Here is a 15,388-nt window from a genome sequence, read left to right as displayed (position 1 = left end):
TTCTCCTCCTCGTTCTTCTTCATCCTCCACATTTCTTTCTCTTCTCTTTTTTCGCATCAAAATGCTTGTGTCTGATCTTGACATAATGGTGTTACAAAGAGAAAGGCATTGCAGCAGCCACAGAAGCATGTAGTCTTCTCTTGATCAGCAATAGCTCTGTTTAGGGGGGAAAGATCTTTCTGGGGCTAGATTGTAACTTCTCCTTCAGTGGTCTCACCTCTTTAGTTGAGCCATGATTTTGAATACCCATGCCTCTAGTTATGCAAATAATATAGTTACATGCCACAGGGACCTCTACCTGATTAATCACAGCTTTTCTAGAGTTTTATACTGCAATAACTCCCATTTGTTCCAGCTGGTTACCTTAGCATAAAACTATTGTGCACTGTGAATGTACATTATAAATGTTCTGGTTACTTAACTGCACACTCTTTGAAAGTGTAATAGTTTATTATATGAGGACCTTAGCCTTGAAATGTGGGCCCAATTATAAACATTTAAAGGGGAGTCATTTTGCATAATACAAATGGTGGTAAAAAGTGGTAAAACCTACTACTGAATATTAGAAAAATCTTTAGGTTATTCACTTGAGTTAAATAACTTTGGGGTTTTTTTGGTTTTTTTTCTTCCTGTGTTTTGGAGGTGTTTTCTAAAAACTATGGCCCGAGTAGTTTCATGTAAAAAGCAGATCTTTCATTCAGTGAAAACAAAAAAAAAAAAAAATTGCTGAGTGTAGAGTGCATGCTGGAAATTTCAGTTATTTGTGAGGCTGATATACAGCAATTCGTAAAGGAGCAGCAAACATTCATTAATGTATCTATGAAGAGCCACATTATATGCCATGGTTGAAAACTCGCAATTAAAATTATGATACTGTCCTGCAGTGAAGAGCCAATTACTGGTGGTAAACTACTGAACCATCTGAAGAGACAGTGTTGTTATTTTCCACTGTTGTATTAATTGCCATTTTTCTTGTAGGTTGGATGACATTTGAGGAGAGAGGGGACACAATTAGAATAAAAAGTTGTCAAGAAAAGTTCTTGCTAGTGCCAACTTTACATAACAAGGTGGTTAACAATGCAAAAAACCCACAGACTATGAGCTAGTTGCTGTACCTTCCTTCTGAAACTAGGGAAGTTAAAGGGAGGGATGGATGTGATGAATGAGAAGCGGCTATGTACTTCATTAATGCTTAGACCTGAAAATCAATCCATACTGTGTATCATAAGTAAATTACTAAAATGTCCCTAAAACTGGATTTTGTTCTAATTACTGTTCCGTTAGTCCCTACTAAATTCACTGATTCCCTATTGCTAGCTAATGAAAGAGTTCAGGTAGTGTAATGTTCCCATGACATAAAAAATATATTATTGATATTCCTGATGGGCTGTGATATTCCTCTAAGGCTTTTTGAAGTGTCATCCTGAAAACATCAGTGGAGGCAGTAATCATCGTACAAATAAATTTTTAACATTCAGGAAGCATCTTGTGATCAGACTTAGAATTTGCCTGCTCTGCTTTGGGCTTGAAGGGCCATGCACTGTAAGGGCAGGAGCATGAATATTGAAGCCCCTGAGAGAAGACTTGAGAGAAGTCCCTTTGTGGTCCACAGCTAAACACAATTTAACAGAATCCTGGGAAAACTGTGTTCAGACACTGTTGGATAATTAAGACAATTTCCAGATAAGAGAAAAATAGGGTTATATCTGCCTTTGCCTTTGATATCTGTTGAAGTTCCTGATCTCATAATATCCTGTGAAATTATAGGACTGGACAATAAATTGCTGTTTAATATATTTATAATTTGGATACATACTTAGGAACTAGCTGTACCAGCTGGACACACTGAGGGAAAATTGTGATCGTTCTTCACAGTATTCAACAGAAGAAAACAGTTTTAACTGTTTAGTAGCACACAAGTTCATTTTCCATAACCTCTACATACAGCTAGGGAACTTAAATTACATGATCTCCTGAAGGAGAGAGAATATACTTAAGTCTATTTGTTAGGATATTTTAGTGGTTTTAATTGAAAACAATTCTTTCTCCTATACTGCTGTGATTGGAAAGTTTTAGTATTTCCACAATATGGTATTTGAGACTTATTCACCCACCAGCAGGTTTGGAAATATTCAAACTAAGAAATGAAAGTGAAATGCTGGTTCTACATTTTTTCGAGAGGTTCACAGAAAGCAGTGAATTTTTCACCTCCCACTGTCTCCAAAGCAAAGTGCTAAATTACTCCATTTTGTTCAAATTAAGGCACTATAAGAGCTGGAATGAATGCTGAGGTGTAATTACATGAGCAAACCCATCACACAACTGCAATATCAGCCTGTTTCAAAGGAATTAGGGTCGTGCTAGGGCAGCGACTCTGAGGAAACCTACATGGGACTTTATCAAATTTTTAACATCATACTTGCCACAAACTTCAGAATAAACGTAGAGCCCCAAGCTGAGGTGCAGGCACATACTCATTTCCAGTGCTGCTTGTGTTTTCTGCATGCACAGAGTGTTGTGGCCTCGCTCACAGAGTACAAGAATGAATGACAGCATCATCCAAGCTCAGCAGTGCTTTAAGGGATGGTTAAATTCTGCCTTGCTTGCAGATGCTGTGCATTGTGAATGACCTCCGTGCTCAGGCCTGTTTCCATGATGATTAATGGTGTAGTCTACCAAAGGCAGGAGCACTTACTGTACTAAAAATGAACAGTGCATTATCCATCCTTCTGCAGTCTTCTTCATCACCACTGGGGCATCAGCCATCCAGATCTGTAGTCGGTTTAGTGATTTCACTGACCAATTGATTTTTTTCTGGGTTTATGATGAATATGTGATTCTAATTTGGCTCTCAATGGGAATAGCCTTGTCCGGCAGCTCTGTCCTGCCTGCCACTGCTGCCTTCCAGCCTCTCTCTCCATTAGTCGATGGTTAAAGCTGTGGCAGATCATCCCTGTTCCCTGCACAACCAGCCAATACAGGTGGACTGGGCCATCTTTGAGCCAGCACCTTGTATTGCGTGCAGCCAACGTGCAGGAATACACAGGCATGTAGGTAAAAAATTGTCAGGAGCAGCCTTTATTTGGTTGCAGAGTTCATGCAGTGTGCAGACTGCCCTGCTCTGTGCTCAGCTGCCTCTCAACCTCACAGCCCTTCCCCAGCCCAGGGCCCGTGCCAGTGCCTCACACAGGAGATGCGGTAACGTGTATGTTGCTAGGAGCCATCTGGGATCCATGTTTTGGTTTAGGAAGGCAAATCTGAGAGCTTCACGGATGAGACTAATCTGCCTGTTCCTTGAACAGCCAGCATGTTGTCCAACCATCCTGCACAAGCAGGGACGTCTACAGCAAGTTATCTAGGACTCAGTCCAGATGGCTTTTGGCTACCTCCAAGGGCAGACAGTGCTGTCCTCCAAGGATTGACTGCTATGCAGCATGAGCACCTCAGAGGTCCTCTGGAAATAACCAGAGACCTGCACTGTGGATACAAACAGAAGCGTAACATCCTCACTATGATCTGTTGTACATGAAAAAAAAGTGTTACTTCAGGAAATAGCCTCCCATATCTTACAGAAGATTTGATAACATTGAGTAATGCAACCTGGAAAAACAATAAGCAGTGTGCTACCTTATTGAAAGCATTTTCTCACTTTGTGCATAGGTTGCCCAGACTTTCAGATGTGTCCCGGCTTCTGCAGGGCTTGTAGCCTCATGAGCAGATGGTCTAAGGTTTATTCACCAGTTCTGAAAAAAAAGCATCCAACTAGTTTTGGGGTCAGTAGATTTGAATGATGAGCCTGGATTTCTTTGTTCCTAGTATTTGAAGCTTTCTGCTTAGATGGATGTGAGAGACAATATGGGTGTTGAAAACCTAATTCAGGAAGCCAGAATAAGATTTGAGACCCTCCTACAGATATGTTTATATAGTCAGGTTAAATGGGTCAATTGTGGTTAAATTTCATTCTGTTCTTGAAGCAGTTTTATAGACTTAAATATTATTTGGACCAAGATTTATGGGAAGGATTCAGTTGTCAGCTGATTAGTGCATTTGTGTTTAATATGGAGAGTTTAAATAAATCAAGTCTGTAATCAGTCTGATTCTTGGCGTGGGGAGCTAATTATTCACCTTTTTACACAAAGTGGAAAAGCTGCAGCAGAAGAGACTCAGCCCTTCTGGGGGAAGTCATTTGACCTTCTTAGTAGGAGACATCTGCTTCCTAAACCCAAACTTCTCCAACAAGAATTGATAAGTATACTGGGGGAAGGAGTGCCATTTTCTTTCAGGTTCTGATGGAAAATTTTAAGATGGATTTCAAAGACATCTGTGTCAAGAAATTATATTTTTCCTGCAAGGTTTGACCTCATAGATTTTGATGTTTCAATAAAGACTTGCTTTGTTGAAAAAAGCCCAAACACAAACCCTTACCAGGTGTTGCTCACAAGTCACCTGCACAGGAAGTAATAAATTTCTTTACTAGGGATAAATGGCAATATGACTTCCCCTTCAGGTTTCAGCCAGTCCAGTCTAGTGTGTACCTACCTCCAAGAGGATGGTGAAGCAGGTGTATTTTATCTTCTTTTTCTTCCTGTCCTATCTTTGTGTCAATGAGAAAAAAGGAAGAAATGACTAAAACAATAAAAATGAAGTATCTACCAGAAATAGGGACCAAGGAATACAGATAGTTCTCTGAGTTTATCACTGGTTTTAGAAAGTAGCATCAGGATGCTGGTAAGCCCAGCATGGAAAAAAATCACTCAGGCTGTTTAGTGGGTCACCACTTTCAAGAATACACGTGTGGAACTAGAGTACAGACTTCAGCCTCATCAATGGTGGGCTTTGCTCTTGAAGGAATTAGGGCAACGGAGCCTGTTGCAGTCACAGCTGCCTCACAGCTGGGCTTAGGGAAGTGTAAAGTGTTACCAAGTGAGATTGCAGGAGGGTCAGAGAGAAGTGTAAGACAGTCACAGCTGGATTGGAGAGCAGCTCTCTGAATTACATGTAATGGTGAGTAACGGAATAATAGAAATGCTGAAGTGGGTATACCGATTTTGGCATTTTCTGGCAAAACCAGTACACAGCAAACCTTTGCTTTGTGTGTTTGTTAATGTTGGGCATGTCCCTTAAAATGGACTTAGAAATTTCTGGAGCATTCAGGATCCGAAGATGAAGGCAGGAATCAAAACATGAATAAAAAGAATAACAGAGATAATAGGACAGAAGATGTACTACACCTCAAGAGCTAATAGGTAGTTAACTTTGGCAGTGTGGCCAACTAGATGGCATTTCTGTGTATTGTATGAGTTTTTGTAAAATAAATATTACACGATACCCTACAGAGGATGACTCATTCTCTTTAAAATATACATGGTGCTTCCTGTATCTTCACCCACATTGTTTCCTCACAGACTTTTAAATAGTACCCAGGTTAGGGCTCTAATGCAGGTTATGAAAGAGACATTAATTATTAATTCCTTTTACTCTACCAATCCAAAACAGCACTGCATAAGTAAGAAGCGTAGTTAAAATAGGGAGGTCTGTCCAGTGTCACTGAATCTGTTTTCAGAAAGAATTTGAGAATCAGCCATGGAAGAAAAAAACCAACCAACCAATCAACCAAAAGGCAAAACAAAACAAACAAAAAGCCCAAAACAAAACAAAACCAAAAAAAAAAAAAAAAAACCAAAAAAAACAACCAACTGAAAAAAAAAAAAGGGAACACAAAAGGCATGAGTGAGCATTACTCTATAGCCTGGTGGTTGATTTGGTTCTGGGCTCTGTTCCTCAGAGCTTATTCAATGAAAATTAATAGTGCATGATGATGTATCCTTATACTCCTTCTTCCTGGAAAGGTGTCTTTACCATTAGACTTCTGTCCGGTCTTCCATAAGGAGAGTGGAAGGGCAATGCCCGACATTCCCCAGTTGTCTGGCCAGTCCTACAGACACTTGCAAGTCCAAATTCACTCAGTGAGCTGTTCAGGAGAAGACCTAGATTTTGCCTTCCTAGTAAAGGCAAAAACACTAATAGGAATGCAGAGATACAGCACACTGGACCCCTGAAAAATTGCCAAATAAAAAAAATAATAGGCTCTTAGGAGTTTAGATTTGACTTATTATTAGGAGGTAAATAAAAAGGTATTCAGGGATTTTGAAAACCTCTATCAAAACATTCAGCATGACCCTGTTGAATCCCTCAGAGAGCCATATTAAAGCTTCAGGGATAGTCAGGGGAATGCAGTAACCCTCCTTGCATTAAAATAATGAGATGTGTGTATCAAGATGACTAAAAGCTAGTCAGTGTTCAGGAACTGGAAGTCATCAAACCGATCTCATTTCCTTCTGCAACACGTGAGGAGGCCATATTTAAATAAATATTATGGGTGTTATGGCTTAGGTTTAGTGAGTTTTATGGCATTGTACTGCACCATATTTTTATGTATAAGCCAGGGAAACATGGTCTGCATCAAACTGCTATCAGGGGAGTTTATAGTAACCATTATACTGGAGGGGTAAGTTAAGAAAGGTACTGGGTGCAGCACTGCTATTTTGATTCCTGAATACATAAATAGGCATAAGGACTGTATTGCTAAATGTCAGAAAGCAGAGTGGTGCTGCAAGTTACCCTGGATAGTGTCAAAGCTGCAGTTGTGGTATTTAACAGTTGGAAAAGTGGTATGGAAAAACCCAGTGCAAGTCATCAAGATAAATGTGACATCTTGTGTTTAGGCAAGAAAACCAAGTGCACTGGTATTGTCTGGGTGGTGACTGCCTGGGCAGCAGAACTGCAGAGGTGCAGCTGTATTACTGTGACCCACAGGCTGAAGGGATTTACATTTTCATACTGGTGTGAAAAGGCAAATACTTTAATGAGATGGGTAACCAGAGTAATACTGGAAAAAATAAGTGGTTCTTTCTGTTTAATTGGTGTTGGCAAATCCTGACCTGGAAGGCTGTGTTGTTTTGGGTGCAACACTTCCAAGAAAATGTGGGCTACATTTTCCAGGAAGATGTAGGAGATTGGCAAAAGAGATCACAAGTTTGGAAGAAAAGTCAGGAAATATTGAAACAGTTGAGAGGGTCTGCCAGGGAAAAAAGAGTTGAAATGATAAAATATAACAGTCTTCAGCTATCAGATAAGTAGCTCTGAGGAAGGAAGTTGACCCTTGTTCTTTTTTCTTTTCCCTTGTCTTTTATTAATTTTATTCAATCTCAGCAAAAAGTCAGAACAAGATTTTTAGTTGTAAGAAAAGTGAGGCACTGGGGTATCCAAGGAGGTTATGCAAGTTCCTGATCAAAGACAGGCCCATGTTTGGGGATAAATTGCATCCATCTTGTCTTGGTGCAGGGATAAATTAGATGACCTCTCAAGATTCCGGCTCTCTTTACGCTTTCTCCTATCTAGTAGTTTCATTAATTTTTGAGATTTCCAAGACGTTGTTAACAGCATAGAGGCAAAGAAGTAGACAGAGGAGAATTGTATCTCTTGAATTATATTGAGTGAATAAACCCTGTCTTTAAACTAGATAATTTAAACATATATGTACATGAATAGTCTCTCTCTATGTATATACACATACACAAATATATAAAATATAATATACAGACTGTTTGGTCACATGTCTGATGAAGAGAGGCTGAGGGAGCTGGGGTTGTTTAGCCTGGAGAGAAGGAGACTGAGAGGAGACCTTCTTGCTCTTAATAACTACCTAAAAGGAGCTTGTAGTGGGGTGGGGGTTGGTCTCATCTCCCAGGTAGCAAATGAAAGGACAAGAGGAAATGGCCTCAGGTTGTGCCAGGAAAGGTTTAGATAGGATATTAGGAAAAAATTCTTCACAGGCATTGGAATAGGCTATCCAGGGTAGGATTACTACCCCTGGAAGTGGTTAAATGTGCATGGATGTGCTGCTTGAGGACATGGTTTGGAGCTGGGTTAGCAGTTGGACTCAATGATCTTAGAGGTCTTTTTCTATCCTAATGGTTCTAGTCATGCTTATATATGCACATATATGTTTTTTATCTCTCTCCGTGTGTGCATTCCACTTCTTCTTGTTATGTTTCCCTATGTTGCCAGCTGCAATGTGTAATCCTAAATCAGGTATCTCCAAAATCCTGACTTCAGAAAAATTTACTCAGGAGCACTGAAAAAAACAAGTATATATGTCAAGTGATATAAACCAGTACCCAGGAATATGAAAATCCCTAGTAGGAAAGAGATGGAGGGTGAGCCAACTATCCAGGTCTTGAGTTCCCACCAAAAAGACAGCTTCTGTCCCAGCTGCAACGGAAAGTGGGGTTTTAGGCACACATGGATGGTCCCATACCGCTAACAGTTTGTACCTCCCATTTCTGTGAAGTATTTCCCTTCAGTAAGGGGCTGATTATCTCCAGATCTGCCCTGCCCTCATCCCATGGTACCCTGACTCCATTGGAGCAGTGGTGTGAATAAAGGCCTTTAGAGTTAGGGCTATTTTTTTCCCTGAGAAAAGGGAAAAACGGTGAAAGTCTATCTTGGTAGCAGTGTTATGGATTGAACTCAGCCAGGTTTTCTGCTTAAGCTGTAAAAATCACTTGAAATATTTTCCCTATGGGGCTATATATTCTTCTACAGTTCAACAAGGCACTTCAGGCAAGGTTTCTCTTTCATCTCAAAATGATGGAGTAGAGTACTATAAAATCTGTTTTAGAATTCATCTTTTGTCTTGTTTGTTGTTAACGAAGTTGTGGACTTTTATCTTCTAGTAACTGGCCTTGTGGTTAACATTTGGGTAGTTGGGAAAGGTCATAGGTACACACCAGTGTTAATCATCACATCATAAAAGAGGCAAGAGGAAGCACAATAATCAGATAGCTTGCTTTGTATGTCTGCAAACCACTGCTAAACTGAAAAATAATTTTTTTTCAGCTTGCTTTCTGATCTACATCTTGTTTGTTTATTTTTAATACTTGCCATTACATTTCTTTTCATAGGTTTTCAAAATTAAAATGAGTAGATGACAAAAGTTAATGTCATTTTTCAGACATAAACTGAGTGGTCTAGCTGTATTTGGGGAAAAACATTAAATAATGAGTTCAGGCTGACAGATGAAAACTGAAAGGAGAAACACTATGAGTGGCTTTTACTATGTGTAATTTCTACTTTATGCGTGATGCATAATGGTATTGCTCACTGCAGAAACTTACTGTCATATGGGGATTGTGCCTGTTGGATTAATGCTCAGCCTTTTAATTGGTGTCAATCTGGATCAAAATGTGCTGTAACTCCACCATTTTCAGTTGAGTTGCACCTCAAATCCTGTGTTCAGTTCTGGACCCTCACTGCAAGAAAGACATTGAGGGGCTGGAGCGTGTCCAGGGAAAGGCAACAGAGCTGGGGAAGGGTCTGGAGCCCAATTCCTGTGAGGAGCAGCTGAGGGAGCTGGGAGTGTTTAGTCTGGAGAAAAGGGAGGCTCAGGGGGACCTTCTCTCTCGCTACAGCAACTTAAAAGAAGGTTGTAGTGAGTTGAGAGTCAGACTCTTTTCCCAAGTAACAAGCAGTGGGACAATAGGAAATGGCAGCAAGTTAAGCGACAGGAGGTTTAGACTAAAGAAAAGGAACAATTTCTTCTCTGAAAGCATTGTCAAGCATTGGAACAGGTTGCCCAAGGAAGAAGTTGAGTTACAACCTTGGGAAGTATTTAAAAGATGTGTAGATGTGACACTCAGGGACGTGGTTGAGTGGTGGTCTCACAGTGACAGTGCTGGGCTAATCGATGATCTCAAAGGTCATTTCCAGCCTGAATGATTTTGTGCTTTATACAAGGAGGATATTTATAGTGCTGAATTGTGAAGCAAAGTTACTATATATTCCTGATGCTATTTAAAGTAGTAATGACACAAAAGTTGTCATGATGTGACATTGAGTGTGTGCCCCTTTATTTTAGTACAGAAGAAACCAAGAATAAAAGCCTATTTGAAGAATGGCGTTTGAGGTACTAGGCGGGTGTATGTTTTACAAGCCCTGCACACCAGAGATTTGGCAAAGGGCACTATTCTATCACATGCTAATACAAGTCTAAATAGAAAATGTGTTACCTTATTCCTTTATTTAAAATGAAATGTACTGCAATTTTCTTATTGTAATAGTGATTCCTGCAAAGGCTTTCCTTGTTCAAACAGCTCATGCTCGTGATTGGCACCTTAGAAATCTGAGAAGTTTGAGTGAGTGAGTTGACACAAAACAGTTTGCAAACATTAACCCCCCAACAGCTGTGGGCAAGCAGTGTGGGAGGATTGCTCTCTTCACCAGTGCAGGAACCATGGCATTGAAGCAGTTGTTTCTTTTCCACAGAAAGCATCTCCTTTATAACAGAATCTACCATCACCTCTGTGGCAGGGATGCCACTGACACACACACGCTGGTGGACACTTCTCTCTCAGGATAGGGTAGCCCCTGGACTAAAGCATTTTGAATTTCAATAGAAATAGCTTCCTGTTTCACCTTTGCCTTGTGCCCATTTCTCTCCCAGCCTTGGGTCAGAAAACTCAGTAGAAACAGCTATTGATGTAACACAACATTTCTTCTGAGTGCTGTTTCTACCACAGTTTCTCGATGATTTTACTCCTAAGAAGCAAGTATTAAATTCCACCCCTCAAAACACTCTATGAGAGCGTCAGCACACAGATAAGATCTCCCTCTGTATGTCTCCTTTTTTTCTCCTTTTGGCATTTGGGCCATAATCCACCAAGGGCTGGTATCTGTATACCCACTCAGGTCTTCTCACCTAATCTTCTGTCTCTCCTTGCATAAAATGGCACTTTCACCTGTAAGAGCTTTTCTTTCATGTCCCATGGGAAAAATAAGACTGTTCTCTTCATCATACCAGACAGGTACAAGATAACCTATTTCTCTGGAACTTCTGTATTCCTCTCTTATTTTCCAGGAAGGAAAAATAAAAGCACTTACCTTCAAGGTTTTACTGTCTCTATTTCTGCTTAAAAATCCCTTATCTTAGAGTGAGCAAGCAGAACACTATAATCTGTATCTGATCTGTCTCCATTGTAGGAACACCAGTAACGGCTTACAAAAAACATTATTAATATTTTGTTAATTCATGGACATCACTTTTAGGAATTAGAATACAAGAAGAGGGGCTAGATTATATGTCAGATTGCCTTTACTGGATTTATTACCTCCTGTACATAAACTCGCCCTCCGTGCTGTCGCATGCACCAAATTCTCTCTCCCCGTTCCCCATTTCAAGATACTCTTGCTGAAGTTTCCTGGTGTTCCAAGGCACAAGGCATCCATTGGCCATTTCCTTTCTAGCTGTTTGTGCTCTCAAGGACTGTGGTAATGAACTTTCTGTCTTGTGCCCAGGTGTGCTGTAGTGAGTATCAAAAAAGGAGTTTGTGCCAGAGAAAAATGCAAGCCAGACTAAGGCTGTCCTGCAGTTACAGGTGTGTAGAAGGTGTTTGTTAGGGCCCCTGCCTCAGAGGAGTGTTTGATTCTGTGTGGAAACCAGCAGGCACCAAGAGTTGCTGGTGTAGAATACTAAATACTTTTACACTTAAAATTCAGGTGTAGGTTGGGTGTTCAGCAGCATGCTCTGAATCAAGGGGAAAAAAATTCCCATTTTCCAGCATCCCTGAGGATTAGCTGTTATTACTAACTCATTAATTGTTATGGTCATATCTATCCTTTTTTTTCATAAGTAGAAGTTCATGGAGGATGTGTAGCTGAAGGAGATCCTTCCCAGCTGGAAACATCGATACCTTCAACCATTCCGTCTCTAAAAATCTCCCACTTTCTAGAGGGTTTTACTCCTTTTTAATGTTTGTCAGTTTGGTTGACTGTCAGCTGGCAGAGTATTTGGATGTATGTATCAAGAGACTAAGGAAAGGGGTGAGTGTGCTCTCCAGCAGCTATAGGGTGTTCAAAGCCTTTGTGTTTTAACATGAAGGAATTTCCTGTGAATTCGTGGGCTCAGTTCCTCCTCTGTAGGACAGGAGTCAGTTCCTTGATTGCCTTGCTGTTTTGCTGAAGGTGGGACATTTTATTTTCCACATTTGTGATGCCATGGTGAATAGAGAGGCTTTGCTGTGATTAAAAAAACAAAACAAAACAACACAAAAACCTAACAGCCTAGTTCACTGCAATATTGCCATTTAATTTGTTCTGTATTTTAAAGACATTTGAACCTTTTAAATATGCTCTGGTGTCTCAAGCACGACATAAAAACTTTATACTCTGAATAGCCAAATAATAATTCCTAATGCCCTTCAAGTAGGGTCTGGGACTTTGTAGTTGCTCTAGCTTTTATGTGCATGTGATTGAACAAAGAGTCTCCCAGCTCCCCCTTGTGTGGATGCTCAACTCTGCTACATCAAGCAGAAAACAACTGTGATTTGTGCTGCTTTTGATCAGACATTTCTACAATGCTTTGCTGCTGGAAAGCAGAATAATACTGTCACAAATTTTAAATTAACAAAATATGCCTAGAAGGGATTGGTAGCTCTTGTTCATCTGATTAATGTCAGGCTTGTAAAGTCTGTTCTCCAACAAAAACAGCAGCAAATGCTCAAGTGAGAGATGTTAAAAACAGAGACTCTCCATTTTAGTGGATCTTTGTGTTTTAGTTATATTCTCTTAGTGAAGCACCCAGGACGAAATCACAAAATCAACTAGCATCAAGGGAGTTGAATTAGCTTATATCTGTGTTCACTTTTAATTAGATTTGAAATGGCTATCCCACTGTAGTGCAGAAACCAAGTCAGTACCATCCCCTCAGGCCTTATTACTGACAACAACCCTAGCATAGATCTGCATATTCAGCAGTCAGGTGGATAGGTGCTCTGTGTTGGGAAATACAGGCAGGATTTGAAAAACACAGGATATCTTTTGTACAACTCAATTTTTGCTCTTAGGCTGGGGAACAGAGGGACTTTTCTTTTCAAAATGTTCATATTCTGGCAGGAGTTTTTTGATGCAGCTTTTAACAGGTATCATTTTATGATAATATTTTTCTGCTCAACAGTGGAATCAAGGCAGCACTGGTAGCAAGTACATTCTGTGCCACCTGATGTATTCCTACGGGTTTATTTTCCCCTTATGTACATTTCTATTCCTTCAAGATGTGCTCTGAGACATTTCCAATTTCAGCATTCTGCTTGTCTCATCTAATTCAATTATAAGCTGTTCTGGGCAAGGACCATATCTGGGTTCTGCTTTCAAGTTTCAATATCCAACAGTTTTGCAAAGTAATCTTCAAAAAAAAAGTATCATGATGAGGGAAGGAGCTTAACTTATCCACAGGGATTTGCCATGTGAGAAGAGCATGCCCTGACCTCCCAACTTTCAGCAATATTGTACCCACAGGCACTCCTACCTGTACCCCCACTGGAAATGCTCAGTGTGATAGCAGTTTTTGCTTAGGGTTTCCATTAGATGGGGAGAGATTTTTCTTCTCTTTATTTCTCATTTTCATTTTCCCATTTGCTTCTCTTTCAGGCGTGAACAGAAAAGTCACCTATTCCCTGTCAGACTCTGCAGATGGTTACTTCTCAGTTGACCGGTCATCAGGAATCATTATTTTGGAGCATCCACTTGATAGAGAGCTTCAGTCCTCCTATAATATCACTGTAAAGGCCTCAGATCAAAGCATTGTGCTGACCTTGTCCTCGTTTGCCACTGTTACCATTACAGTGCTGGACATTAATGACAACCCTCCCGTGTTCGAAAGAAGAGATTATCTTGTTACAGTACCTGAAGACACCTCACCTGGCACCGAGGTCCTTTCTGTTTTTGCTACAAGCCAAGACATTGGTACAAATGCTGAGATTGCCTATCTCATCAGATCAGGGAATGAGAAAGGGAAGTTCAGGATTAACTCAAAAACAGGTTTGTAAAGTGGCTCTTACTTGCAGTGCTAAATTAAAGCATCAGAAAAACATGAATGCTTTGGGGAAGGCTCTTGGACCAAAAGACTTCCAAGGCCAGAGACTCACAGCTTGTCATTGTGTAATTAACTACACAGTTAAAAAGCAATTTTAGGTTGGAGAGTGATGTCAATTACAGTCACACATGGCTGCCCCAGCTCAAGTGGAGAATACTTTTCTCCATTAGTAAGTCTGTCGAAGCCAATATAGATGTGACAACCTATTAGCCAGACTCTGCAAAACACTTCTGAACACTTGCAATGTTCACTTGCTTACCAGCTGAGTACAGCCCCAACTGTCTGCCCCTTAGAAAGCATCAGCCAGTGCTACCAGGACCTGTTAGGACCAATTCAGTCGTAATACATGATTGCCATTTATGCAGCTATATGCAGCTTCCCTGACTTAGGTTGTTCTGATTTGTCTTTTTGACTTCAGCCATGGCTTGGGTTGAGGTTATACATCACAAATTTTAGCAGTCCACCACTGCTTCTCTATAGCAAATTTCAAGCAAAGGTATCATATTTGGTGTAAATGGCTCATTCTCTTTGAATTTCCTTAGCAGGATATATTATTTATCCTTACTGAGTTTTTATTCCATCATCTGTAAGCTGGTTCTTCTGTGCTTCCTGTAGTGGATCACCTCTTCCTCTAGCATCCAGGATGAGCAGTACAAATCTGCCACCTGAGTCTGAGAGCAAAGCAATCTTGATTTTAAAAGCTGAAGAGAGCACTTCTTTGGGTGCAACTGCAATAGCCAGTAACATGAAAAATCTCAAAATTATGCATTGTGTCATTTCTATAATTGTGTGCAAAAATTGCTCTCCATTCTGCAGAGGCTGCTGCCTCTCATGTGAGGGACTTAACGTAACTGTGTGTTGTCTGTCATCTTCATTATGTTGATTAGTGCTAGCAAAATTTAGACATAAATATGCCTAGGCAGCGATGCTTAACTTCACATTTGACAATGAAGCCAAGGAAATAAATCAATAAAAACCCATAATGAAGCTTAATGACACATGAAAAAAAAACCCCAAAACTAAAACTATATATTATTCATTAATGTGTGACAGCTCCATTATTATCCGTTTAGAGGCATGAGCTCAGTTTCTAGACAGCAGAGTGGTGATGTAGCATGCCTGATCAGAGCTTGAAAAATAATGTCCTTCACACCATTTATCAGTGGGACCTAACTCTCTGCTAGCCACTTGGAAGCTTCTCTTCAAGGCTCCTGCTTTCAGCAAGTCATGCTGAAAGGTGGAATTTGTTTGGAGAGAGCCCAGACAAGATTAAGAGGAATAATCTGAGGTCTGTAAAATGTGACTTAACAGGAAAGACTGGAGGAATTAAAGGCTATTTTAGCTAGAAAAGAGAAGACATGCTGTTAGTTTTCATGCATATAGAAATTACCTGTGAAGAAGAGGGAAATAAACTGTAGTCCATGCCCAGTCATAAGAAGTGAATGGGTTTAAATTACA

At 40.2% G+C, this 15,388-nt stretch overlaps 1 protein-coding gene across 2 annotated transcripts in view; it reads left to right on the top strand.

Annotated features, from left to right (window-relative positions):
- Positions 1 to 15,388, top strand: part of FAT3 (FAT atypical cadherin 3) — a 327,081-nt gene that overhangs the window by 265,362 nt on the left and 46,331 nt on the right. For both annotated transcript variants that reach the window (XM_041487251.1, XM_041487250.1), the window contains one exon: positions 13,486 to 13,875. In XM_041487251.1, the coding sequence (XP_041343185.1) occupies positions 13,486 to 13,875 (390 nt within the window). The remainder of the gene's footprint in view (positions 1 to 13,485; positions 13,876 to 15,388) is intronic.

The sequence above is a fragment of the Pyrgilauda ruficollis genome, unplaced genomic scaffold (genome assembly GCF_017590135.1).
Source record: "Pyrgilauda ruficollis isolate IOZ18807 unplaced genomic scaffold, ASM1759013v1 scaffold8, whole genome shotgun sequence".
Lineage (NCBI taxonomy): Eukaryota > Metazoa > Chordata > Aves > Passeriformes > Passeridae > Pyrgilauda > Pyrgilauda ruficollis.
The sequence above is the reverse complement of the archived record's forward strand: the minus strand, read 5'-3'. Positions and strand labels throughout refer to the sequence as shown.